Source organism: Passer domesticus, chromosome 31, assembly GCF_036417665.1.
Source record: "Passer domesticus isolate bPasDom1 chromosome 31, bPasDom1.hap1, whole genome shotgun sequence".
Lineage (NCBI taxonomy): Eukaryota > Metazoa > Chordata > Aves > Passeriformes > Passeridae > Passer > Passer domesticus.
Genome location: NC_087504.1, coordinates 1,140,754 through 1,168,600, shown reverse-complemented (window position 1 = coordinate 1,168,600; position 27,847 = coordinate 1,140,754). Strand labels below are relative to the sequence as shown.

The 27,847-nt window shown below is 48.2% G+C and overlaps 1 protein-coding gene across 1 annotated transcript; it reads left to right on the top strand.

Moving 5' to 3' along the window:
- Window positions 1-202: 202 nt before the first annotated feature.
- Window positions 203-27,222, top strand: LOC135287773 (TOG array regulator of axonemal microtubules protein 2-like). The gene is made up of 22 exons (XM_064400989.1): window positions 203-409; window positions 1,607-1,821; window positions 2,656-2,816; window positions 3,465-3,511; window positions 3,702-3,913; window positions 5,442-5,602; window positions 6,827-6,873; window positions 8,839-9,060; window positions 10,443-10,531; window positions 11,493-11,643; window positions 13,431-13,592; window positions 15,694-15,826; window positions 17,509-17,614; window positions 18,353-18,588; window positions 19,033-19,185; window positions 20,398-20,515; window positions 21,477-21,580; window positions 22,108-22,312; window positions 23,508-23,724; window positions 24,798-24,884; window positions 27,067-27,163; window positions 27,219-27,222. The coding sequence occupies exons 1-22, from the start codon at window positions 370-372 to the stop codon at window positions 27,220-27,222; spliced, it is 2,967 nt and encodes a 988-aa protein (XP_064257059.1). The 5' UTR covers window positions 203-369.
- The last annotated feature ends 625 nt before the right edge of the window (window positions 27,223-27,847 follow it).

The window sequence follows — 27,847 nt, the reverse complement described above, 5'->3', positions numbered from 1 at the left end:
GCTGGGCTTAAGGCTGGCTGCCCTTGGGAAGGGAAGGGAAGGGAAAGGGATGGAGTTGGGGTGGGGTTTTGCAGCCATGGAAATGAGAGAACCACGGGCTATTGCATCACAAAGGGGCAGCCCCATGGGCTATTGTGTCACAAAGGGGCAGCCCCACGCTGGGGCTGTGAAGGCTGTGAAGGTTGTGGTTGGTACGGCCGCAGCGGCAGCAGACGCGTCTGGCTCTGCCTCTCTGTGCCGAGCGCTGGCGATCGGAGTCACCCGGCCTTGTTCTGAGGCTGGGCACCAAGCTCCTGTCGCTGGCTACACTGAGAGTGCTCCCAAATTCACACCCAGATCCTTCTGCCAGGCAGAAGAACAGGTTGGAAGATGGACTTTACTGGAAAAGGAAAAACCTCTGAAGGAAAAGGTGAGGATAGGAAGGAGCTGAAAGGCTGAAGCCAAATGGAAAACAAATCCCACCATACTTCAGGGAAAACTGGTCCATGGTGGTCAGTGCTGGCTCTGTGTCAGAGTAGGTGACTGACAGCTACAGATGGTCCTGCAGGGTTGCCCATGGCATCACAACATTCTATCATTAGTTTACTCTGCTTTCTCCTTTTTGACAGTAGTCAAATCACTCATACTGTCAGCCAGGACAGGGACTGTGGCCACAGCTGCCCACAAATTGGACATGGCCATGAGATGTTTGTCCTGTTGCTTTCTTTACCATCAATGTTTGGTCTCAGTACAGATGAATTTCCCGTTCTTCCTCTGCTTGCTGATGGGGTCCAACCCAGGGGATGGTATTATGGTGGTACAGAAACACCAATAAGGCCTGCCTGCATGCTGAGAGGTCTTTGTGCAGAACTAGCAGTCACAGCTGTGTGGCTCTTTCCTAGGGATTCCCACAAGGCCAGCCTCAAGAAGGAATTTTTTTCCCCTTCTTATCAATGGAGCCTTCCACCTTTCCCTTCACACTTGCTAACTCAGTACTGTTGAGAGGAATGTAACACAGACTAGTTTCATGAAAAAGAAAACCGAAGAAATTTTCCCAATAATTAAAAATTATTCCCATTGAGTGCCATACCTATTAGATGTGTTGATGATAAAAGTGGGCATTCACATAACTCACTTCTTCCCTTGAGAGCATGGCTCAGACTCACACAGAGGTGAGGTGGGAGCTGGGCCACTCTCTGGTGGGAGGAAGGGTCTTGTGGCAGCCCAGCCATGCTGTGCACATTGCCAGGGAACAGCTGTGCCCTGCATGTGCCCCTGCAATGAGCTGTGCTGCTGCCAGTGCCTGTGGAGCTGGAGGGCTGCTCAGCTGTGGGGCAGGCAGAGGAGCAGGAGGGTGCATGTGTAGCTGAGCCATTGCTGGAGAGCACAGGGCTCTGGGCTCCCTGCTGTCCCAGGGCAGCCCAGAGGCCAGGGTGCTCCTGTGGTGGCTGTGTGGAAGTGGGGCAGGGTTTTTCCTATGGCCTACTCCAAGTGTCTGCCAGCAAGAGCATGTTTCCATATGCAGCTATTTAGAAGTTTCCAGGAAATGTGTCCCATGAAATATGGAGCTTCAGATGCTTTAGGTTTGCGTTGTGGCCTCTGTTACATTTTTCTCTCCACTTTGCAGGCCTGACTGGCTACCCTCTTGCCAAGAGGTTTTCCCTGGCAAATCCCTCTATGCTCCTTCCCTCCAAGCCATTGCCTCCCATCTGGAAGAATTCTCCTTCTACCACACCAAGTCAGATATGCAGCGGAGAGCAGGAGAATGGGAAAAATGGCAGTGGCTGTGATGAGCACAGGGCAAAAATACAGGAGCGGAGTTCAGAGGGAAAAGGCCATAAGGTAAGGAGACCAAGCTAATCCTGTGATAAATTTTCAGTTTCTGTGCTGTAGGTAGAACTCTGAGATGTTTTCGCTGACAGGAAGTGACCTTTTCACTGAAGTTTGAACAGGTCCTGATTTGGCTCCTTAGCTGGGCCAGAAATGATGGGATATGAAGGAAAGGTGCCTGTGCACCTGCTGCCTCCACCCCCCTTCCTGGCCATGGTATGGTGCCTCTGGGGGAACTTGGGCAGGCAGATAATTTCCAGAGAGCAGCAGGGCAAGGAGCTGTGCTGGACTTCCTAAATGCCAGTGAGCCTGAGATGATGGATGTGTGGGAGCTGGAGAGCAGCGGGCATCCTGAGAGCTCAACAGCACCTGGGCTCAAAGGCTGCTGGGAAGTATAGGAGGGAAGGGCAGCAGCAGAAGAGAGGGTCTTCAGAAAAGCAGGTTTGACCTCCTGCAGAATGTCTTTGTGGGGATAGGCTGGAGATCAACAGTGGCTGTTGGGTGCCTTAGGGACAGGGAAAAAATAGTGATCTAAACACACTCCAATACCATCCAAAAGGCCAGTGGAGGCAGTGGCACCCCAGGATATCTTGATGTCAAACTTGTGGATGCCAGCTGGGAATGTAGCCACACTTGCAGAGATGTGACCACAAGGGGAGGGGTGGCAAATCTGGGGCATGGTCTCTCCCTCACCACCTCCCTTTCCATTCCCCATCCTTGGCTAACCGCACCATCAGTTTGACTATTCCTGCCAGGTCCCAGTTGAGGGCATATCGAAATGTCTTGAGGCATGAAGGGGGGCAAGGCTGGATGCTTGATCTGACCCCTGTGTTCTGCTCTTTCCAGGCTGCCTTGCTGTATTCCATTGAAGGGGATATGAAGAAGGGGTCATTGGGACTGCCTTTGATCCCCCCTATACGCAAGGCAGGAAGTCCCCCTGTGGGCAGTGCTGCGGGGTCCCTGCCAAGCTCCCCCCAGCTGGATTTTCAGGAGTCCCGGGAGATGAGGTAAGCCAAGGTGTCTGCTGCTCCAGTGTGCTGTTCACCTCACTCCTTCTGTCTCATGTGTGATTATTTTGTATAGTCAGCTGTCCCCAGTATTTAGGCAAACATCTGTGTTTTCACAATTTTGCACACCTATAATGACACAGCACAATGTCAAACCCAAGGGCGTTTGATCTGATCCTTCTCCTTGAAAAAACAAGGAAGTGTAATATTCTCAGGAGACAGCAGTGCTCTGACCACATGTAGAACAAGGCTGTCACCAGGGTAAGGCATAAGCAGGCAAAGTCAATCTTTGGCAGCAGTACAAAAGCAGCTGCCCTCCATACAGACTCGTGTCTCAGCTCAGCAGCTCTTGCTGGTTCAGAGAGGCTCCTTGGCACCAAAAGGAGAGGCAGCAGAATTGGGGAGTTCTGATGCAAGTTGAAGAATGACTGCTGTGTTTCAGCCAGAGCTTGGCCAGCTCTGTGTGAGTCCAGAAACAGAAAGCCTAAGGACAAATAATCAGCTTTGCATCTTGTTGGGTTTATGTGTTGCATTTCCCCCTTCATCACAGTGACCATGCTAATAATTTTGCCTCCTTTCATGGTACACCTTTCCCTCCCTTCTCTTTCTACCTCCTTATATGTTCTTTTGTCCTCCATTTTTCTCCAGGCCAAGACCCAGCAGCAGAAGCAAAGGGAACAAGTCTGAAGATGCAGGTATGTAGAGGGCATGCCCGTCCTAAAATGACCATTGTAGTCTTGCCTTTGGAGAGCTTGGTTAAAACCCATTCTGTTCAAAATTTCATTAAATTAATTTCAATTCCTTGATGGGTTCAGTGGACTCTCCCAGAGCCCAGTCACTGTGAGTGTGCTCTGGTGTTGCAGTGAAAATTCCTCCACTTTGCAGGCGAGAATAGGTTCAGTTCTTCCAAGTCTTTCTGGCCATGTCCCTCGTCACTGTTTCCCTCCAAGCCATTGCCTCCCATCCGGAAGAGCTCTCCTTCTCCTAACACAAATGAAATGTACAGCGTGGAGAAAAAGAACAAGAAAAATGGCACTGGCTATGATGATGAGAGTAGAAAAAACCAGGAGCTGAGTTCAGAAGGAAAAGGTTGTAAGGTAAGGGTACCAAGCTAAGACCTGTGCAGAAGATTTTCAGTTTATTTGCTGTAGGCTGAGCTTGGAGACCTTTTCTTGTGGTGTGAGCCCAGGGAAGCAGCTGAGTCGAGGAAGAGCTCAGCTGGACACTGCACTTCAGGCTGTCATTGGGTGTGTAGTGGAGACTTCACATCCTCAGTGTGGATCAATAGCAGGAGAGGTCTTTGAATGGTGTCTGGGCTCTGTTGGGGTTCCTCCTCTGTCTTATGGCTGAGAAAACATCAACAAGCAGTCAGAGCAGCTAAAGCTGTCTAATCTGGAAAAGCTATCCTTCTAGGTTTAGTAAACTATGGGTATCTGTGAACCATGTCTATGTCTTGGTGATGTTTTCTGACAGCTCTGTCTGGTTTGGAAGCAAAAAGGTGTTTGTTGGAGCAGGCAGTCCTGCAAAGTCAGTTCCAGGTTGTCTCAGCTTCAGAGGTGGTGAGAGCCACATCCTCTGCTGCTATTTCTAGACTTATCAGCTTCTGGGCAGCTGTGTGCTCTGGCATGGCTTTGTCCAGAGGGAAGGGATGGGAGGTGGCCATGGGGAGAGCAGTCCAGAGGCCAGACCCACGATTGCCTTTGCAGCAGGGCCAGGACCTGCACTTGTTCTGGGTTTGCTGTGGGGTGCAGGAGGAGGCAGATGAACAACAGCTTTGGTAAACAAAATGCCCAATCCAAGGCTTGGGTACTTGAGTTCAGCCTGGCTGAGAAAGGGCCCAATGTATCCCTGACAGGACCTGACCCCCTCACTGAAGTTTGAACAGGTCCTGATTTGGCTCCTTAGCTGGGCCAGAAATGATGGGATACCAAGCATGGGTGTGCATCTGCCTCTGCTGCCTCCACCCCCCTTCCTGGCCATGGCATGGGGGCTCTGGAGGAACTTGGGCAGGCAGAGACTTTGCAGAGAGCAGCAGGGCAGGGAGCTCTGCTGAACATCCTGAAAGCCAGTGAGGCTGAGATGGTGGATGTGTGGGGGCTGGAGAGCTGTGAGCATCCTGAGAGCTCAACAGCACCTGGGCTCAAAGGCTGCTGGGGAAGTGTAGGAGGGAAGGGCAGCAGCAGAAGAAATGAGGGGCTTGAGAAAAGCAGGTTTTGACCTCCTGCAGAATGTCTTTGTGGGGATAGGCTGTGGATCAACAGTGGCTGTTGGTGCCTAGGGGGCAGGGAGAGAATAGTGATCTAAACACATTCCCATGCCATCCAAAAGGCCAGTGGAGGCAGTGGCACCCCAGAATATTTTGATGTCAAACTCGTGGAGGCCAGCTGGGAATGTAGCCACACTTGCAGAGAAATGAGCATGAAGGGAGAGAGGGAAAATCTGGGACATGATCTCTCCCTCACCACTTCCCTTTCCTTGGTCAACTTTCCCTCTCCTAGGCCAAGCTGCTCCATAGGTTTGGCTTTTCCTGCCAGGTCCAAATCAATTGCACGGCTAGATGTCGTGAGGCATGAAGAGGGGCAAGGCTGGATGCTTGATCTGAGCCCTGTGTTCTGCTCTTTCCAGGCTGCCTTGCTGCATTCCATTGAAGGGGATATGAAGAAGGGGTCATTGGGATTGCCTTTGATCCCCCCTATACGCAAGGCAGGAAGTCCCCCTGTGGGCAGTGCTGCGGGGTCCCTGCCAAGCTCCCCCCAGCTGGATTTCCAGGAGTCCCGGGAGATGAGGTAAGCCAAGGTGTCTGCTGTTCCAGTGTGTTGTTCACCTCATTCCTCCTGTCTCATGTGTTTATTTTGCACAGTCAGGTGTCCCGGGTATGTATGCAAACATCTGTGTATTCACCATTTTGCCCATCTGTGATGATTCAGAACAATGTCAATCCCAACACCAATGCCCCAAGAGCAGAGGCTGTGGTGGGGAAGAAGAGGAAGGGCTTAAAAACTCCTCAAGATGCTGGACTTGGATATTGATTCCCTCTGCAATAGTTATGGTGTCATTTGAGAGTTGTACTGCATGGGTCTGGATCCTGAAGATCCTTGAATGCTGTGATCCTTGACTGTCAACTTCTGCAAGCAGGAGAATATGTTTGGGCAAATACTGGCTACTGGAGAGGTGTCTGCAACTTCAGGTGCTGCTCCTCTAATCATCAGGTGTAAATTCAAGGTGCCTGGGCCTCCACTGTGAAATGAGATCCCAGAGAAATTTTGGGATATAGATGTATAATCCAGTCGATGTTTAATATTTTGATCTGGGCTTAAGATCAAACAGGGCAAATTGCTTGAGAAGAGGCATAGGACTCTACCTGATGGAAAGATATGGGGTTGGATATGTATGAGAAAATGAAGCTGTCAAGCTTATCCAAGTGATAACAATAAAGAAGGAGTCACAGAAGTATCTTTCCAATTGAAAATCTTCTGCAGGGCTTTGAAAGTGTGATCTGAATATCCTTCCCTAAGAGCTGAGTTGGAAAAAGCCTCTTTGTTCTGGAAAGAGCCAGGAATTGTAATGTAATTCTCAGGAGACAGCAGTGCTCTGACCACATGTAGAACAAGGCTGTCACCAGGGTAAGGCATAAGCAGGCAAAGTCAATCTTTGGCAGCAGTACAAAAGCAGCTGCCCTCCATACAGACTCGTGTCTCAGCTCAGCAGCTCTTGCTGGTTCAGAGAGGCTCCTTGGCACCAAAAGGAGAGGCAGCAGAATTGGGGAGTTCTGATGCAAGTTGAAGAATGACTGCTGTGTTTCAGCCAGAGCTTGGCCAGCTCTGTGTGAGTCCAGAAACAGAAAGCCTAAGGACAAATAATCAGCTTTGCATCTTGTTGGGTTTATGTGTTGCATTTCCCCCTTCATCACAGTGACCACGCTAATAATTTTGCCTCCTTTCATGGTACACCTTTCCCTCCCTTCTCTTTCTACCTCCTTATATGTTCTTTTGTCCTCCATTTTTCTCCAGGCCAAGACCCAGCAGCAGAAGCAAAGGGAACAAGTCTGAAGATGCAGGTATGTAGAGGGCATGCCCGTCCTAAAATGACCATTGTAGTCTTGCCTCACAGGTGACATTTGGAGAGCTTGGTTAAAACCCATTCTGTTCAAAATTTCATTAAATTAATTTCAATTCCTTGATGGGTTCAGTGGACTCTCCCAGAGCCCAGTCACTGTGAGTGTGCTCTGGTGGTGCAGTGAAAATTCCTCCAGTGGGAAGTGTTGGGTGGCAAGAGCTGAAGTGGTGCCTTGGGGCCCTGGAAATGCAGTGCAGGAAAAGGAAACATTCCTCTTTATCCTGCACATGCCTTTAATCTCCCTGAAGCCTTTCTAGTATCACACTTAGTTGGGAAAAAGAAGTCATTTAGCATGAAATGAGAAATGTTACCACTCCTTTCTCCTGCTTTTGAAGGAGAATCCCTTTCCTTGGGGCAGTTTCTAAGCTGAACCCTTTGAGATCTGTAGGAGATTCACGGGCATTGCCTAGTTTTGCACTGGCAGAAATAGGGAAAGCTTCTATGACAGAAGTTCCTTTTGAATTTTCCAGTGAGGGAGAAGGAGGCTTCCAAGTGGATGCAGTTTAGGCAGGGTCTGAGTTTGTCATCCTCTGACAGCACATGCCCAAAGCCACCTATGGCAGGTTGACAATGACAAATCTCTTCCCCGGCTGTCTCTGCCTGTGTCAGTGTTGCAGGCTGAGGCTGGGGAGAAGATGCCTTCTGCCTTGTCCTCCCTCCCTGCCTTGCCTGATCCCTGACAAGTGGAATTGTGCCAGACAAAATGCAGTCTCTGATGCATCTGGGTCAGCCAATGCTTTCAAGTTGAAAGCCTCATTGACACTGTTGTTGTTCCTTTGCCATCTCTGGGCGTGTCATGCTAGGAGAGATGAGACTTGAAGAAATAATTCTGCTGATGCAGAAAAAGGGATCAGATCCCCTGGTCCATTTGGGGATCAGGGTTAGTTCTGCCAAATCCTGGGCATGGCCCCTTTGGAATTACTCTTTAATTCCTGATATGCAGCTGGAGTGCTAAATGCAGCTCAGGAGTAGTACTGCTCAGTAAGTTAGGTGACATTTTTGTTGGATCAGTTCTGGACTAGAAATTACCTGTCTTCTTAAACCTTGCCTGTTTCACTTTTATTACTGACCCCAGCATTCTACAGGGTGAAAGAATCCAGTTTGAAGACACTCATCCTGCTTGGATGCCATATGATTTTATCCTCCATGAAGCCATGTAAAGAATTAGTTCTTTTGATTCTAACAGCTCTGTTGGAGAGTATTTTAGAATGACCTGCCCTCTGCTATTTCCATTAGGAAAATTTTGAATTGACCATATTCGCCAAGATCAGAAATGTTAGCAGGTCATTTTTATGTTGGGTTTGGGTGTCTCTGCTGAAAAAAAAAAGCAGGGAAGCACCCCCAGGAAGAGGTAAGTAGAGAAAAAGCGGAATTTTTGAATGACAACTTTGTTTCCTACAAATACAGGCTCGCCTGTATACTTGGCACATCTAATGGAGACAGCAAAGCTTCTTCTGCATCTAACACGTGGTGCCATTGTTTGTGTCCCTGCACTTCCTCTGTTTTAAAGAGTAATATAAAAATCCCAAAAGTGCAAAACCTGACCTCAAATTGAGTGGGACCTACAGAAACAAAGGCCTTGAAAACTACTTTTGAAAACAATTACTTCCTAGAGGGCGTCCAATTCTAGAGAGCACTGTGAATTTCCAACTGTTTGGAAGGAAAAGGCTGCTGTAGTAGTGGGGAGGCAAGAGGCAACACATAAAATAGTAGAAACCTTCTCTCCTGGCTTGCCAGCTCCATATTGTTCAGAGAAATTAAACTGATGTTCGTTTCCTGTAAAATAAGAAACCAACCAATCTTTTCAGTAACTAAAATACATTTTGAATTCCTCACCCATTAGATGGGTTGATTGTAAAGGTGTGAGTTCAATTAACTCACTTCTTCTCTTGTACCTGAATTACAGCTTCTTCTGAGCCTGCTGCAAACACCCAGAGGAAGAAGGGAAAGAGCTCTTGGTGCAAGATAGGAGCTGGGATGCCTCTGTTCCCGAGGAAACTGGCTGACCTGTTTGGCTTGGAGACCTATGTGCCGAAGCCCGACCTTGGGAATGGAGGTCTGGGCTCCCGGCCGGCTCAGGGGGCCTTGGCCCAGGAGCCCCAGGAGCCTGGCTCAGCCTCACACAGAGGTGAGGGGGGATCTGGGCCGCTCTCTGGTGGGAGGAAGGGTCTTGTGGCAGCCCAGCCAGGCTGTGCACATTGCCAGGGAACAGCTGTGCCCTGCATGTGGCCCTGCAATGAGCTGTGCTGCTGCCAGTGCCCCGTGCAGCTGGAGGGCTGCTCAGCTGTGGGGCAGGCAGAGGAGCAGGAGGGTGCATGTGCAGCTGAGCCATTGCTGGAGAGCACAGGGCTCGGGGCTCCCTGCTGTCCCAGGGCAGCCCAGAGGCCAGGCTGTTCCTGTGGTGGCTCTCTGGAAGTGGGGCAGAGTTTTCCCCTGAGCTGCCTCAAGTGTCTGCCCGTAGGACCATGTTTCCCTGTGCAGCTGCTTAGAAGTTTCCATAAAATGTGTCCCATGAAATATGGAGCTTCAGATGCTTTAGGTTTGTATTATGGCCTCTGTTACCTTTTGTGTGTCCATTTTGCTGACCTGACTGACTGCAGTGGTTCCAAGGAAGTTACCCTGGGATCAGGAGTTTCCCTGCCAACTTCCCAAATGCTTTTACCTTCCAAGGTGTTGCCATCCACCCAGAATTCCCTACCTTCCTCAAAGCCCATATCTAACTCTCCTTTTTTATTGTTAAGTTGACCATTCTGCAGGAGCAAAAAATTCTGATTTAAGACATTCTTTTTTTTTCTACTGTGATGCCACTTGATTTGTCCTCTGTGAAGCTGTTGTATAGAATGATTAGTTCTCTGAACTTTAACAGCTCTGTTGGAGAGTATTTCAGAATGAGCTCCATTGTTCTACTTGAAATTAGAAAATCAGTCTTTGGTCGGGCTGGCCCGAAAGTGGCCCAATCTCATAGAGTTTAGAATGAAAATCCTTGGGGAAAATGAAATATCTAGTCTCAAGGACACAGTTCACGTTTGGGTAACACTCCTGCAATGCTGAGCTTTTCTTTGAATGTCCTCCAAAATATTCCAGCAAAGAGAAGAAAATGTAAATCCAAGTGCATACGTGTATTAGTACCTGTGACTTCTTCCAGGAGCTGGAAAGAAGATGTTTACTAAAATCAGCATGAATAAGGGCAGATAAGAATCTCTGTCAAGAGCAATCTCCATCTCTACCCATCTCTGTCAGACACAGAGGCTCTCCAGCATCCAGGGGCTCTGGCCTTCACCATGCAGCAGGTTTCAGTCTGCTGGCCACAGAGTAATGTCATGTCTGCTGCCAGTAGCCCATCCCTTGGTAGAGGGTCTAGGCATACGGACCTTGCTGCTCTCAGTCCCAATCTCTGTGTTTTATGAGAGCCCTGCAATCTGGAACTTGTCTTGCCTGTTGCCCAGCATGGCATTTTTGGGGGCTTGAAGTCTGCCAGAGATTTACATGAACCTTTGCTTCCATTCCCAGGCCTCCCACTGAGCCAGGCCAAGGAGACAGATCATCCCACCAGTCCTGGTCTTACGAGGGACAAAGAGCTGAGGGATGGCTTTGGAAAGGTAAGGGACAAGGACAGGGATGAGCAGACTTCCTTTCCAGTGGCTGTTTAGTACTTGGCCCAAAATGTCACTGAAAATCATGATCTTCCCCTCCTGGGAGATGGGGATTCTCTTGGAAATACATTTGACAGCTCCAGAGCAATTGCTTGGCTATTTCCAGTGGTGCCAAGGTCACTGGTTTGGAGATGGTGCTAAGGTCATGCCAGAAGCGTTCTTTATGTGCAAAGGCTGTTTTAGGGAGGTTCTGAATGACAGAGTAAGCTACACATCAGTGAATGTGGGCAAAGTGCATCGTCGGAAGCAGAGAAACAAAGACTCTAATATTGTGTGTAAGCAAGGCTGCAAACTAAAATGGGAGAGTTTGACTTTTCCTGGTTACCTTTGTGGCTGTATCTCACAGCCCTCTCATTCTCAATTTTTCTGCTCATTAACCTCAGCATTTCTGCACCTTGTCTTCACATGAGTCCTCCTTTTGGTCTCGTGTTCTCAGAGACCAAGTCCTTCAGAGTCCTTCAGAGCTGAGTCCTTCAGAAGCCAGGAAGTGAGAAACAGCAGCAATTCCTGGCCATGAGTGTTAAGCAACAGCTCATTACCCCTCCTTGCTGGGCATTGCACATGGTTTTTATTTTTCTGCCATGGCCTGTAGGAACTGAACTGCCTGCTCACTGTCATGTGAGCTTTTCATCTGTCTTGGAGCATTCCTATGACTTTCATGCTTCAAGCAGGGCTTCCTGACACAGGTTGCAGTTGCAGCAGTGGAAGGTTATGGCATGAACTGTTCCACCTCACTGTGTGTAATTGCCAAGGTGAGGATGGGAGACATTGCTCTGAAACTATTGGAATGGATATGGAGCTGCATTGAAGCCTATGGCACTCTGTGGACTCTGTGCTCCTGATGAGATGTTGTGTCTGGTTGATGTGTCTCTGCTTACAGTCTATGGTGTATTTCCGTTGCAACTAGATCCGTGATGCACTGTGGGAGTTGGCTCAAGAGAACTTAGAGCCAATGGACACAGAGCATTTGGTGGAAGAGATGAAGAAAAGGAGACAAAAGAAAAGATTCTTGCAGCTTCTTCCTGAGACTGTCGAGCCTGGGGATGCAGCTGAAGCAAGTAAGTGGTGGCTACATTTGTGGTCCTTTTTTGACCACTTGTTTGTCCCTTTCACATGGCTGCAATCAGACCGGGGGGCTGTTCTGTTTGCATCTGAGTGGAAGCTTGCTTAGGATTTATTTCTGTTTCCCAAAGTAAAATACAGAGGCATGAAGAGTCTTGCCCATGGCCTCACTGAGTCAGTAACAGAATATCAGCTTCCCACCTTCACCTCTAAAGTCTTTCAGAGTAGAAAATTCTGTCTTGTAAAGTACACTGGGGCTTCAGACTCTCTCCTGGAGAGCAGCCTCCAGGGAAGGTGGGACCAAAAGAATGCTTTTCAACCAGGGTTCCACCTAGAAGAAACAAAGTTCCATTCCTTCTAATGAAAACAACAGAGATCCTTCTCCTGCCACTCCCTGCTGAGGAGCTGGTGCTGTAGAGCTGTGCTGAAGCCCCCAGGCAGTGCTTCTGCTGCAGCCCCGGGAGCAAGCAGTGTTCCCGACTGAATCCCGGCCGGGGGCTCTGCCTGCAGAGCTGTGAGCGCTGCCCGAGGGCGGCAGCAGGGCCCTCAGGAGGCAGCACTCAGCCCCAGGGCAGCACGCAAGGTTAGCTGCACTTTCTTTGGGTAACTTCCCCTGCCAGTGTCCGGAACAGGATGTATTTGTTTTGGTTTAGGGCAAGTTTGGGAGATAACTTCTAAAGGGGCTTTTTTACAACAGCAGATTTAATTGCTTTTTTTTTCTTTAACTGGTTCGGGAGAAAATATTTTTTTGGAGAAAAGTGGAAAGAAACTTGTTTATTAAACAATAGAAACCAAACAATATTAAACAATAAAACAATATTAAACAATTTAAGGAAAAGTAAACTCAGAACAGTCTTTTTTTCGGGTTGCAGCTCGGCTCACTTAGTCTTTGATCAGTTTCTCTGGTGCTGGAAACGCAGCGGCCCAGACCCGGTTAGGGGGCTACAGGTAGAGCTGCTGGTGTTCTTTTGGGTGTTCAGTCTAGAGCAGGTTTGAACAGGTTCAAGAAAAAAGGAAAAAATTACTATCCGGAGAACTTTTTTGCTTCAGCTAGCTAAAACTAACTAAAAGCAAGAAAAAGGGAAAAAAGGAGCTCTGTTCTGTTGTCTGTCCATCTGCAGACAACACAGTCTAGGAGTAGGAATGTGGAGGAGTGAGAGCAGTTTGAAAACAAACTGTGCGTTTCTTCCTTCCCTTCCTTACTGTCTGGAAGAGAGTTTTAAAGGTGTAAAACTTATTATTCAGTATAAACAGAACAAGACGATTGGGGATAAAAGCATCATATAGTCAACCCAGGACACAGGAGAACAAAAACAAAGCAATACTGGCTTTTCCTTGTTTCTTAGAGAAAGCATCACTGCAGTTTGGTGTTATTCTAGAAGAGGGTAGATTTAGATTAGATATCAGGGATAATTTTTTCTGCAATGAAGGGGATGAAAAGTTGGAAGGGATTGCCCAGAGAAGCTGTTGTTGCTCCATCCTTGAAGGTGTTCAAGGCCAGTTTACGTGGGGCTGTGAGGAACCTGATCTAGACAAAGGTGTCCCTGCTCACAGGGCTTGGACTAGATGGTGCTCAAAGGGGCCTTCCAACCCAAACTCTTCCAGGGTTCTATGATCATGTGATCAATGTCCCATGTTAGTGTTTATCTTGGTATAAAGTGGTATACCATTGTTATCCTTGAAGTTCTTTGGGATAACAAAGAGATGTTGCCCAGCTCCAGCAACTTTCATTGTCAACCTGTCCAGCATCCTCCACTTACAAGCTCTTCTTTGGCCCCTGCAGCCTTTAGCCTACCACCTGTTGATGGCACAGCTCCTAGGGTGCAGAGAAAAGACCCTGCTACTGCCTTGAAGAAGAAGGTCTTGAGAAAGCAGGACAACATGCCCTTACTGCCCAATAAACCCACCATCCATGGAGATGGCAGCTTCCCACGCAACTCCTCAGGTAAGCCTGCTCCATGGAAGCTTTTCCCTGCATAGCTTTTTCCCTGCACAAGGAGCACAAACTGCCTCCTGCCTCAGCCAGCACAGCTGGGATCTTGGGTCCATAGCCTGTCCTGAGAATGAACAGCAAATCTACTTTTGAGTTACTCCAGATTGGTAGCACTAGAGAGTTGGTTCTTAGAGATCCATTGGAAAGTGTGGCTGAATAAAGTTGTGGTAAAGGCCTAAGCTGTGGCTTTTGCCCATCCTGATAGTCCAAACTACAGCACTGGTGCCAGAAGGCAGCTGTGACTGCAGGGATGAGCTATGGGGCAGCATGCCATGGTGTGCTCACCGTGCACCTATGAGTACCACCATGATCAGCTGTCCACTCACCATCTGGGCCCTCTGCCTGTGCTGCAGTCCAGCTCTGCAGCCAGATTTCTGCTATCCCAGCAAGGGCTGTCTCTGCAGGGCAGTCAGTGGCTTGGTGCAGTTGTGCCTCTGCTCCCAGCAGTGCCCGATGGCTTCTCATTGCTGCCATCCCAGGGCCTGCAGTGCCAAGAGGGAGCAAGCAGTGCCTCCTGTGTCACCCACCAAAGACAGCGGCTGTGTGCAGCAGGTGACAGCCAGGAGGGGCTGCCTGCTGCTCCCAGGCTGTTTGCTGCCTGCAGGAAATGCACAGCAGATAGTCCCTAGTGGCTCTTGTGTCTCCTTTGTGGACAGCCTGCCTGTGCTGTGATGCCAAGGAGGGAGAGATAAGAAGGAGGGAGCTAGGAATGATACTTGGAATGCTCTTTGCTAGTGATGCTACTTCCATGTTCAGAATTGACCAGGACTAGCCTGATGTGGCTCTCCATTCACAGTGAATCTAGATGTGTGTATGACAACATACTTCTGCAGTGCCATCACTGGTGTCAGTGACTGGGGTACATCAGTGACACCCAGATGAGCTCCTGTCTGAATATGTTCCTCCATACTTTGTGAGAACATGCAAGTAGCACAAAAGCCCTCCAGACTCTAGAGCAGTTCATCTGGACTCTGTGCAATATTTATACTCCATCATTTCAGACAGCTCAAATGTTTTCATGTACACATGAGAAAATGAGCTTTTGAGTACATGACATAAATTTTTGATTGACAGTGCTTTTGATGACAAATGGGTTTCATAAGAAATGCATTTATCATCTGATTTTTCTCATACCTTGGAATTTTTTTTCTTTACCAAGAAATTCAATTAAGGCAAATACAGGCCAACTGATTAACAAGAGAGTGCATCTGCCAACAATGTGCATCTATACTTGCCTATTTTTATCCTCAGAATACATTTGGAAGGCTTTTTTATCAACTGTCTAGTCTAGAAATTGCCTTTTTCCACAAGAGAAAATTTAGAAACTGCTGAGTTTGCAAACACAGCCATTAGATGACAAATAGATTTCACCTCAGCATCTCTGAAATACAGCCAAGTGTGTACCTCTGAATGAGTAAAGAATCATGATGCTTGGAAAGAGCAAAATCCATAAACCCCTCCCTTCCCAATAGTAGGCTAAATCTATGTCTAGAATATTTGCAGTCCGTGGGAACAGAGGCGCTGTCAGGTGGGAAGGGTCAGGTATGGCTGTTCCCTGGTAGCTGCTCCGTGGGGATTGAGCCGGGCCCAGCAGGGCTGGCCTGTTCAGGCTTGGCTTGGTGCTGTCTCCAGGCAGCTGCAGGTCTCTCCTCAGGGAGTTGCAGAGTGCCCCTGTCCTCAGGGCTGGGGAAATCAGGGTGCTGAGACAAGAGGGGCACTGAGGGGTTCCCTCCTGGGCAGCGAGTGCTGCTGCTCAGCACTGTCTGGCAGGGAGCGGGAGCTCTGCGGCCGCAGGAACCTGCCGCTGGCCGTGGCACCTGTGGCCCTGGGGAGCTGGGGCTGCGGGGCAATTGTCAGGTTTAGCCTGGAGCTGTGCCCAGCTGGGGGGCTGGGAGAAAGCAAGGAGCCCCAGGAGCCAGAGAGCAGGGAAGTCTCTGAGCCAGTGCCAGCTGGCACCACAGGGAACCCTGGCTGGGAGATGGGGCTGCAGGCCGCTCCATGGCAGGGTGCCTTGCCCGGGCCGCAGCGCCCATGGCCGACCCTCTCCTTGCAGTGACCTCGCAGACAGCCACTGGTGCCCAGCGCCGAGAGGAGCCGCTCCAGGGGCATGGGCAGAAGGACACAGCCTCTCCAGACCCACAGCACTCCTTGCTGGAGGCACTGTCCTTGCTGGGCAGCGATGACTGGTAAGAAAGGCCCCATCACTCTGTGTCCCTCGTAGCGTTCGGGTCGGTCAGAAGTGTGTCTCGCTAGTGCCTCTGAGCCCCAAGAGCCCAGAGGGCCAAAGGGCACTGGTGAAACCTCTGCAGAGCAGTGAGAGGATAAAGACTGGAGAGCAGCCTTTTCTTGGCCTTGCTCTGCAGCACTGCTCCAGCTGCAGCAGCTCTGTGCTGTTTCCTCGCTTTGCCTGCTGCTCCACGGAGCTGCAAAGGAAATCTTGAGGGAAGAGAGAAAGCTGTGCAAAGAGATGATTTGCTGGCTGAAGGCAGAAGCAGGATGGCAGCAGTTTTGAGTGTATAGATTTGGGTGCCTTGGGTCACAGGCCCAGTGGGACTGAGTAAGATTGCTCTCTGCTCCCACTGCTGACAGCAATGGCAGGTCTCCCTGTGACCTCCTGCATGTCCTGTCCCAGAAGCAGCTCCAGGGAGTTCCTCTTTCTGAGCAATGGACTGAGTTGTGCTTTCAAGTCCCTCAGCCTGTCATTACTCCTGAGGGGCTCATGGCAAAAGAGAAGGGAAAAGAAATAAAATCCTCTAGGAATCGTGCACTTTTGGAAGTCAACTTTTTCCTTCTCACTGCTTCATATGGGCCTGAGATATTTTGTCAGTACTCCCAGTGTGTCCCAAAATTATACACAGGTAGAAGGAGGCCCAGAAGTGATAACCCTACAAATGTTATGTGACATTGGTTTTCTTTTTGATGGCTTTTTGATCACTCCCTGTTGGATGCTTCATTCACACAGGGATAAGGCCTCCATTCATTCTGAGAGAACCATGAAAAACCTGCAACAATTCATCTCCTTGTGCAGTCGCCTTTGCTTTGCCCTTTCTCTCCTGCTTTCTCTTCCCCATTTCTCTTTGGTGCCCTGTGAGGTGCAGAGAGCTTCTGCAGGTGTGGGGGTCCAGATGACGCTCAGGGGTGCCTGTGGGATCAGTTGCCAGCCCTGTGCTGCAGCCCCGATGCCTCACATTCCTTCCTGGAGCTGAGGGCCTGCACAAAGCAAGTGCTGAGAGGTGGAGCTGTTTGCAACTTTTAAATAACATGTTGCTGTTGTGCAAGCTGTTTTAGGTAGGAGGGTTTTGGGGTAAGCCAGTTTCAACAGTTCTTGCCCAGGGGTGGAATCTTCTGGGCCGTCCTGCTGCTTTTTTGGGGAATATGTGAGGTGGAGTGGCTGACACACACAAGCCTAGACTGAAGAGTGGAAACTCAGCTCCGGAGTGCCAGTGCAGACTCTCAGTGCTGAACTGCCTGCTGGGGCTGACAAAGAAGGAAAATGCCCCAGTAACAGCCCAATGGGACTGTGTCTCAGGGACAGGTACAGGGAGGTGACAAGAAACAGCAGCATGGCCTGGTCTCACAGCTTCTAGGAAGCAGTGACAGAGGCACTTCATGTGCCAGAGATTTCAGAAAGGCTGTCTTCTTAAACGACCACAAATGAAGTCTCTGAAAGCCCTCTCTTTGCCTCTTGGATTTGTGTATGCTTTTGACAACCGCAGCATCCTGTGGCAATGCATTCCACGATTTCATTAAGTACTCCTTGAAAGGCACCTCCCATGGTTTGACTGAGCTGCCAGACTCGTCATTTCAGAGGGTGCTGCCTAGTTCTTGGGCAGAGAGAATATCAATCTTTTTGTTACTTGCCTTTTAGGGAGCTGAAGGAGAAGGGACTCTTCAACATCAAGCACCTGGCTGAGTCCCATTCAGAAGTCCTGCTTTCCAGACTTCACGACATTTGCTTGGCAGTTACCAGCGAGGTGAGAACATTGTTCTGAATTGTTCCCCATACTTTCTGCACAATGTGCAGAGTAGGTATGTGCTTGTTCATCTCCATGTGTGCTCAGGGTGTGCCTTCATTTCTAGTTTGAGACCTTCTGTTTCTAATGTCTGTCAGCTATCTGTAGGATCTGTGTGTACATGTAGCTGTATTTTCTGGCAGGACGAGTATCTGACACTTGTCTGTGAGTGAGATGCCATTATAATGCAATGTGCAAATGGCAAAATTAAGACACTAATGACTTTATTTGCCAGAGTCCTAATCTCTGCCCAAGCTGTAATTCAACACTGCAAATGCGTCTGTTGATCTGAGCCTGTGTTTTCTGTTTCCTGGCTGAGTGCTTCAACTGCTGGTGTTGCTTTTCTAAACAGGAGCAACTGACTCTTCTATATTTATAACTTGTGTCTTTATGATTTAAAGCAGCCCTTGATTTAATTTTCTAGTGAAAGGGCCTAAAATCAAGTCAGTGGACATTTTAGAAGGGTTAGGTAGAAAACTTTAGTGAATTTTTTTTTTTTTTGGCTTGCAGTAAGCAGGTCTGAGTCAGAAATTGGTTCCAGAGTAAGTGCCTTTCAGTGCTTGTGCCTTCCTGCTCTTATTGTGCTTTTACGTTCCCCTGGACACAGTGGGACATGTTGTCATTTCCTGGGACTTCTGTTGAAAGCAACAGGTTTTCTATTCAAGGTGATTCTTATGTTTCCTATCATGTCTTCCCCAGGTGACCAATCTCCGGTCCAAGGTGTCCTACTCTGCAGTCGTCACTCTGGGAGAGTTCTTTGCGACCTTGAAGAAGGACATGGACTGTGAGGTGGATGAGGTTGCTGCAGTCCTTCTCCAGATGGTGTGGAATTCCCCAGAGTTTGTTCAGAAGGCAGCCTGTCACACTCTGGGGATCATGGTGCAGAACGTGACTCCTGCACGAGCAATGACTGCTCTCATGGACAGGGGAGTCAAGTAGGTTCTTCTTTCAGTGATATTCTTCACCTTTGAGTGTGTGGGTGGGGGAAGGGATGAGGGAAAGAATGGGAATGGTGGGAGGGAAGGGTCTTGTATCCAGCATCTCCTGTGAACTCAGGGACTTGATTCTACAATCAACCTCATTTCTTTCCTCTTGTCATCTGTTTCTGCCCTCCTGCAGCCTATTAGTTCTCAGAATCACAGAACTGTAGAATGTGGCCAGTTGGAAGTGGCCCTTCAGGATCATCAGGATTATTGCACAGAACAGCCCAATGCTAACTTTGTGTTTATCTGAGGACAGAACCTTCTGCAGGTGTCGGCAGCTGCAGGGAGAAGCCAGGCCTCCTTCCCCCAGCAAGGACAGGGAGCAGGCTCTGGCCAAGGCCTGTGCTGCTGCTGCTCCTTCTCCCCGTGCCCCAGGGTTTGCTCTCTCCTTCCCAGGAGCCGCTACGCCCAGGTGCGGAAGTGTGCGGCCGAGCTCCTCCTGTCCCTGATGGAGAGAACTGGAGTCACGAAGCTGGCAGGCACAGCCAGGGCTGAGAGGCTGGCACAGGTGGCAGGGACGCTTGCTCAGGACTGTCACCAGGACACAAGGTAATGATCTTAATTTCACTTCCTGAAACAGGAAAACCATTTCCTGTCTGGCTATAAAGGTAAAACCACAAAAGAGTGGAAACTCGAGGCAATAATAAGTGACCTCACTGTGTGGATAAGGGTCATAGAATCACAGAATATGCCGAGTTAGAAGGGACCTATTAGGGTCATCCAGTCCAGCTCCTGGCCGTGTGTAGGGCACCCCAAGAGTCACTTCATGGGCCTGAGAGCATTGTCCAAATGCTTCTCAAGTTCAGTCAGACTTGGTGCTGTGACCACTGCTCTGGGTTGCCTGGGAAAATGACTGTACTGGATAACATGAGGTTGGCCAGCAAAAAGGTGCATTGCCAACTTCCTGTGACTTGAAGGATTCTTTACTGAGAGCAAAAGAGCTCAGATTAGCCAGCCCAACAGTTTTAATTGTCCTTAGGTGCACAACACAAAGCCAAAGTGTTGGCTAATATTCATCACTGAAGGATCCCAAACATCTGTTTCTCATTATCTTAAGACATTCCTAGAAATATTTCAGAAGTCTTTAGATAATGTATTCACTCTTTCTAAAACCTCTTCTGCAGATTTCTCGAATGCTGTTTTCTGTGGCTCAATGACCTCCAAATTTCTTCTTGAAGAAAACTGTGGTTTCCTAGTGGCAAAATCAACCCAAACCACCAAAATCCCCTTACTTTGATGACGAAATTCCCATTAATAGCTGCCAAGAACACCAGAGCAACTAGCTATCCCTGAGCATACATATAGTATAGAATAATCAGTGGGATGCAGGAGGTGTTTTGTCCTGGCTTCCCTGCCAGTTAAAGAAAGGCAAGTTATTGTGCAGTGGCAGCAAGACACTGCTAATAGGCTCTGACAACAAAGCAGATGTGTCTTGCTTGTTCCCTGGGATCCTTTGATTCCACAGGAGCACACCCACAGTTTCAGAGTGAAATGGTATTTTTCTGTGGCCCCCAATCTCCTCTTGCCTCTTGTGTTCATCTGACAGCACTGTGCAGTGTCAAGTAAATCTCCCTCTTTGCTGAGTAGGTAATGCCTTCTCATGCAAGGGTTGCACCTGATGAGTTTAAGGTGTCAGCCTCTTCTGTTAACACTCTTCCTTGTTTCACTTTTGTTTCCTTCCTGCCTGCCTTCCTTCCTGCCTCCCTCCCTCCCTCCCTTCCTGTCTTCCTTCCTCCTGCCCTTCCTTCCATCCTTTCTTAGGCATTATGGACAGGAGATGGTGAAGATGTTGCTGAGCCATCAAAAATTTAAAATTCTTCTGGAACGCTCTCTTTCCACGCGTGACCTGGAAGATATTCTGACAAGAATTAAGAAGAAAGTAAGTGCTTAGCAGGAGAAATGTCTCCTTTGTGCAGTATTGCCACTGCTTACATGAGATCCAGCATAGCCAATGTGTCTTTACCTCATTCCTCTTCTGCTGAATCATTTTGCTTCTGGGAATGAGCTGTTAATCCTCAGCCTGTTCATCTGCAGGCCACAAAGGAACTGATATTATTAGGGGAAAAGTGGGGTTTTGAATACTTTGAATATTGGTCACAAAGAAGAAAGGGAAAGAGGAGAAAACGGGTTTACATTTAAGAGTAAGCCCCCACCACGTTCTCCCTACTCTGTTCCCAGTAAAGCAATTAAGTGAGAATAGAAGATAACAGAGTCTGAAGATAACAGAGTCCTTGAAAAAGACACCAGAAACAGTAGTACCAAGAAAATTTCCAAATATACAAAAGATATCCAAGTCAATCCTAGTCACTACAATGACTGTCTGTCTTTTGGGAATACTGCCCTGCTGTCAAGCCCAGTGGAGGTGGAAGAAGCCTGGTGAATTCAGCAGCATCCAGTGAAAAATCCTTTGTTTGTTTGGAGTGGGATTTTTTTGTTGATGTTGACATTATAGAAGGGAGTGTGCCTTTGTGCAGGCACAGGGAGAGTGAGTGTTGAACCAAATCCACTTCCAACACAGTGGGCCAACCTCCAAAGAGTCCAGCTTTTTCTGCTGCTTCCTGTAAGAGCGCTCGTTGCCTACCAGTTTGCATTATTCCCATTTATGCTCAGGACTAATGAATTTGGGATTTTAGACTGCTGTTCAGTCTGGTAGCACCCATAACCTGCCTTGGGCTATTGAAAGCAAAGAGTTGGCATCACTGAATCTCTGGTCTGTTTCCTTCTGTAAGTTAGGAAATGTTTCCCTTGGTAGCAGTGATCCTGGTTCCAACTGGTGTTTTAAACAGGGATTTCCTATTTTATATTCTAAAGATTGATGGGGTTTCTCTGTGTCTTTGTAGGGGATGGAAATCCAGAAGGGCGAATGCCCATCTGTCAAGGAGCCGGTGGAGAAGAGGAACCATGGCTCCAAGAAGCCCCAGGCCACATTGCCTTCTAGCAAATGGTACTGAGCACTTTTGTTAGATGTGACAAAGCACATGACAAGCTTTACATGCCTCTTCCTCAGGCAAATCTTTCTGGTGGAGATGACCAGTGCCAGAGATTGTTTCTTTTCCCTACAAATGCTCTAGGATAAAAAATGTCCACTTTTGCATTACGCTAAACACAACTACTCTGGAGGGGTTTCCACAAAAATGGAGAGACAAAAAGACACCCATTGGTTGCAGATCAGATGATCCAGTGCAGTGGCAAGGGCAGGGTTGTGGAGGCTAGGAGAGGGCAGAGTTCCTGCTGCCTGACTTGGAACACGTAAATTCAATCAGGGTTTGTTTTTTTATCTGAGTGGAGTCTTTTTCAGATGGGTGTTTTGGGTGAGAAGTCCCAGTCTAGAAGCAAGGTGCCAGTCCACAAAGACGCCTCATGATTTTCTAGCTTGAAATCACATCATTAGGAAAGCTCCTCGAGATGTTTTGCTCACAATTAACTGAAGGTATTATCACCAACAGGTCCTAATTTGGATTTATTTTCCAGGGTGAAACTTACCTCTGATGGACACCTTGTACACCGTACAAAAGCCCAGGTCACGTTACCTCCAGCTGTGGTAGAAATGGAGCCGCTCCAGAAGCTTTACCATCTCCTGGAAGCCAAGGGGTTTCAGACACGCATGGAAGGAGTGGCACTCCTCCTAGACCTGTGCAAAAACAGCCCCCAGCTCATCTGCACTAACATTGTCCAAGTATGTAGAGTACCTTCATTGCTCCTTTCATTTAGCTCCTTTCCCAAGCCTGTAGCAGTAAAGTTAATTCAGTGTGTCTTGGCACTACATCCTGGCTGTTTGGGACACACTGGTCCCTCTTACCCAGATAAATTTAAACCAGGTTCAGGCTTCAGGACAAGTTGTTTCAGTCCAGCTGTATATGTCTGGCAGGTGCCCATTGATGCTGTTCATCAGCTGATGACAGAATTTATTGCTGGTGTAATTGCTGCTGTCTCCTACTCCCAGCTGGGTTAAGTGAAGGGAATCCATCCACTGAAAGCATGGCTGTTATTCTCTAGATAAAAAATGGGTTTGCATGGGGAAGACAAGTATCAGGCTGTACCAGTACCAGTATCAGGCAGTACCAGTTTTTAAAAAAGAATATTTCTGTAAACTCCATCATGTCTTGCTCAGGCACAACTCTAGCTACTCATCCTCATCCCTATTCCTCTTGGTAAAGACAGAGTTCCTCTTGGTAAAGACCCCCCTCTTGGGGGGTCTTTTTTTTATCTTTGGAAAAGGAGGAAAATGTCTAAGGACAGATGTCTGCCTTCTCCTCCCAGCAGCTGCTTTTTCCCTTTTTCCAGAAAAAGGTGCCTGATGCTGTGTCTGTCAAGGGACTGAACCTGCTCTAATGAGAGCTGTACAGTGCATTAAATTTCAGAACTCTACCTGTCAGTTAGAGAAATGGTCTGGATCCTGGAAGAGTTGATCAGAGCCCTGTACTTCTCCAGACACAGGTTCTGAGACAAACAAAATCAAACTTAGATCTCCTTCAGCCATAATTTTGGCAAAATCATAATTGCCCTCAGTACTTGAGGCAACTGTATGGAAAAATGGGCATTGTAAATATCTGCCTCCATACTTGTAAAGTAAAGGTAGCCTTTTGCATTAACAAATGGAATTGATTTAATGATTTCTAGATGGAGAGAAATACAATAGGAACTAATCTGTCCCCAACCAAACCTATTAACAATAGGAGAAAATCTTTCAAGCAGCATGAGGTTGCGCTACCATTCCAATAAGTGGCCCACAGGAAAAGAGTGAAATTGTGCAAGCAAAGGCTGACCTGACAGAAAAGGTCACTTTCATTTTTTACATTGCTGAGTGCTACATCCACTCTTCAAACAAGGACATTCTAATCCAGCTTCCATGTTGCTTGTTCTCTTGACAGATTTTTGATTATTTTGTCCTGAGAATATCTGACAGCCACAAGAAAGTGAAGCAGAAGGCACTGGACGTGCTGGCTGAAATCATAGGCCTCCTGGAAGATGCCCTGAACCCGGTGATGATCCCTTTGGTGCAGGGAATAACAAAGAACCTGAACTCAAAGGATCCCGGGGTTCGTGCTGCAGCTGTGAATGCACTGGAAGAATCCATTGCTCATTTAGGTAAGGCTGAGCCCTGGCACGGGCTCTCCTCACCTGTGCCTCTGTCTCTCTGACACAAGGGAACGCTGAGTGCCTTGGTAGCTGCTGTTGTCTGTGGAATGCTCCAGCTGACACCCACCAGAAGCTGTGCAGGTGCAGTCCTTATGCACCAGTCCCCAACAGGCTGGAATGTGCTGCAACATTTCCCAAAAGTCCCAGGATCCCCTGTCTCTGTGCTGCTGGTCTGAAGAGCAAGTCCCAGACTACAGCTTTGCTACAATTCAGAGGGAAAGGGCTTTTGGAGTTTGCTTGGGTCCTGTTTGACTTGCCAAATGAACAGTTTTGCTGTTGGCATGAAGGGACATCAGCCCATCAGAGCTTCTGCAGAGCAGCCACCTGGAAGGCTCTATGTTATAGGCATTAGCTGCCTACATTCCACCTTTCCATTTGGTCTTCTTTTTTCTAAGAGGAACCTATGATTCACCAAGTTCATTTCTTTATAACAAACGGGTCTAAATCCAGCTGTAAATGATGCCTTGTTCCACATGTTGCTTTGTGTGGGGCAAGATGGCAATAGCAAATAACTACATAGGCAAGGGCTGCTCTAAATTCCTTTGCCACACAGACTTATGTCAGCTCTGAAAATGCCTGAAAAATGGAGTGTTGAAGAGGCAGGTCTTCAAGGGGAGTTTCCACTTTCTCCACCTCAGCTGCCCTGTGAAGTAATGAACTGCCTGACTCTGCCTTTCTGTGTCCCAAGTATGGGCTTCTTCCTTTTTGCTCTGAGGTGCAAAATCTTTTCACTACTTTTTCCATGTGACTGAACTCTTGAGGTCCCTGGTGTCAAATGTTTTGACATAGCTCCTGGTACAGGAGATGAGTTTGGATTTCCAAATGTGAAAGGAGAGCTTTTTTTTTTGTTTTTGAATTGAAAACCTTGCCAAGTAGGCAGGAAGGAAAGTAAAAAACAATTCAGAAATCAGCAGAAATTTACTTTCTTTGATAAAATGGAGCTGCCTCTGCCCTTTCCTTCCCCACTCTCCTTTCTTCCATGAGCTCAGACAAGTGAGCAGAAACATGTGTTTCACTTGTAGATAAAGTATCACTGCTGAAAGAGTTCAGCCACCAATGGAGTCATCTGAGTGGCCAAGCTCTGCTGGATGTCACCGGGAGTATCGCAGGTATGGCCTCCCCTTCTAAGCCAAGAGGTCTCTGAGGGAGCATTTACAGAGAAAGCCTGTGAACACAGTAGAGTAGCTCCTCCACATCAGCAGGTGCTGAGCTTGTCCCTCCTGCCCAATGCCCAAGGCAGGTGTATTTGGCAGGTTTCCCCTGGCTGCTGCAGAGCTGTGCAGCACCTGAGATGGGGGCAGAGCCCGACCTCAGGGCTCAGTTCTCACTGGGGCATCTCAGAACCCAGCTCCAGGAAAGGGAGGGGCTGAAAATACCCCAGCTGGCTCCTCTCTTGGAAGCTCAGGGACATCTGTGATCCTTAAGGGAAAATGGTGGGAAATGCTGTTTCAGGGAATTAGTTTGTTTTGTTCTCACAGAATTCTTGTTTTTCTCTTGGAAAGCTTTGAGGCTGAACTGTGCAGAGCCTGGGGGTCCCAGCTCAGGTCAAAACTCAACACACGTCTTAGAGGCACGGATTTAGTGCAAGGCAGCCTTTGGGGACACAGGGGCAGAAGCAGAGTGCTGGGGCTCCCTGCCTGTGCTGAAATCCAAGTGGCATTGGACTGAGCATTTCAGGGTGTGCAAACAGTGTCTTCCTGTGTCAGCACTGTCCAAAATGCTACAAACGCAGCTGATAATGGATTCCTCAGAGGAGCTTGCTATGTCAGCACTCGCCAAAGAATGGAAAAATTATAACGTCAATATACAGCAGAGAAGACAATTGTTAGCCTTGCTTTAGCTGGGGCAAAATTCACTGCTAATTAGGCCAACATCTTTAAATGCAAGGTGTAATACACTTTGTGTCTTCATTAGGAATCTCAAAAGGGCATGTTCAGTGATTAGGAATGTCAAAGGCCCGCTAAAAGAGCATTTGAATAAAGTAGATCTCCAGCAATAGGGAATTTAGTTTTGCAGTTGTTTTACTCTGGTTTTCAAATAAAGGAATTAAGCATAAATTAGGAGTACTTTAGAAAGAGCAGATGTTTTCTCTGAGATTTAGTAGGAACAGACATCTGTTCCTCACCTTCAATAGTCACCAATGTCTTTAATTACATTTAAACTCAAATGAACTCCCATTTAAAAAGGGGTACCATAACCCTTTCCCTGCTTAGCAGAATTGGTTTGGGGTCTTTCAGGAGCTGTTTCCATGTTGAATTGTTGCATTAAGGTGCTGGTGGATTAACAGCATAGAGAAAATGAAGTCTCTTCCACCACAGAATAATAAATGGCTACTATGTAACATTTTCCCTGATCAGAAAATAAGAATGGTCTCCAGAGCATTTCAGGTTTTGATCTCCCAGCCAAATCTGCCATGCAAGAAGCCTGTTGGTAGTAACTTTTTGTCTGTGTTGGATATAGTTCAGTTCAGAAAATGAGCACAGTGCAAATTTCAGAGACAATGTGAGAAAACACTTGTGTTTTGGTTAAATTTCCATCTGCTGTGTAGCATTTTTCTCTCTCTATGCCCCTATTTCAGTGGACATTATAAGAAAAAATGCCATTAACATGGGGAGTGGAAATGCCATTAAAATGTGGAGATGTCCAAATGCCACGGCAATGGGGTCTGGGTAATTCTCTAAGACACACTGAGGTTTGAAACAGCATTTTGTTGGAAGCCTCAAAAGCATTCTTCCAAAGACACCAGCTAGTCACTGGTGTTTCTCATCCAGCTGTCAGGCAGCACCCATCTCTGGTGGGCTGGAGTTTTGAAGTGGGTTCAAATGCTGCCCTTTGTTGTGTGCCACTGAGCAAAGGGGAGAGCCAGATTAGTCTTTTGGCACTTGACATCAAAGTTACAAAAATTGAATCATCCCTCTTATTAGAAATCTCTCAATTGCATCTCTTGGGTGCATTTCCAAATCTTCAGTGTTGGTTTAGACAACTTCTTAATGGAAATAAAAAGCAATTTGACATTTCAGTCATTGTTCTTGCAGAAACAGACTGTGAAATGCTTTAGCAAAGGTACAAAGTCTGCCACAGCTACAATGCTCTGGTTGGAGAAATTAGTCCTGAGGGGTTGGTGGTTCTTCTTCAAGGATGATCAGCTGCTTTTGCCCCTTTCTGGATCATGGGGTTCTGTGTGCTGTTTCACTGGCCTTAGCCAGAGAGGCTTCCAAGAAGCACAAGCAGAGGTAGATCCCTGTTGGCATTGAGGCTGGTGGGTAAGGAGCTGTGTCTCTCTCCCGGCAGTGCTTGTGGAGTGGGTTCATGCCAGGAGCCCTGCAGTGGTCCAGCGCTGCGCCCTGCCCGTGCTCTGGTCCTGCCTGGAGAACAAGGCGCTGCCTGTGCGAAGCGCCAGCGTCCGTACTGTGCTCACCAAGCTGGCCTGTGCCCTCTGCGAGGTGATGGGCACCCAGCTGAGGAAGTGTGCTGCCAGCAAGCCTCCCCACGTGCGGGAAAACCTCAACAGCCTTTTGGGCTGGTGAAGCCGTCATGTTCTCCAGAAAGCTGACCAAGAGCTGAGTTGGACACCTCCGGATCTGACTTCTTAGCTGTGCCAAAAATGACAAAATACTAAGGAAGGGCTTGCATCTGCCCCTGCTCTCTCCATCGCTCTTCCCAGTCATGGTGTGTGGGGCCTGAAGCAACTCCAGACTGCGGACAAGGTGAAGACCCAGCTTGGCTCAGCCTCACACAGAGGTGAGGGGTAGAGCTGGGCCAATCTCTGCTGGGAGGAAGGGTTTTGTGGCAGACCAGAGAGGCTGTGCACATTGCCAGGGAACAGCTGTGCCCTGCATGGGCCCCTGCAATGAGCTGTGCTGCTGCCAGTGCCCCGTGGAGCTGGAGGGCTGCTCAGCTGTGGGGCAGGCAGAGGAGCAGGAGGGTGCATGTGCAGCTGAGCCGTTGCTGGAGAGCACAGGGCTCTGGGCTCCCTGCTGTCCCAGGGCAGCCCAGAGGCCAGGCTGTTCCTGTGGCAGCTCTGTGGAAGTGGGGCAGGGTTTTGCCCCCTGGCCTGCCTCAAGTGTCTGCC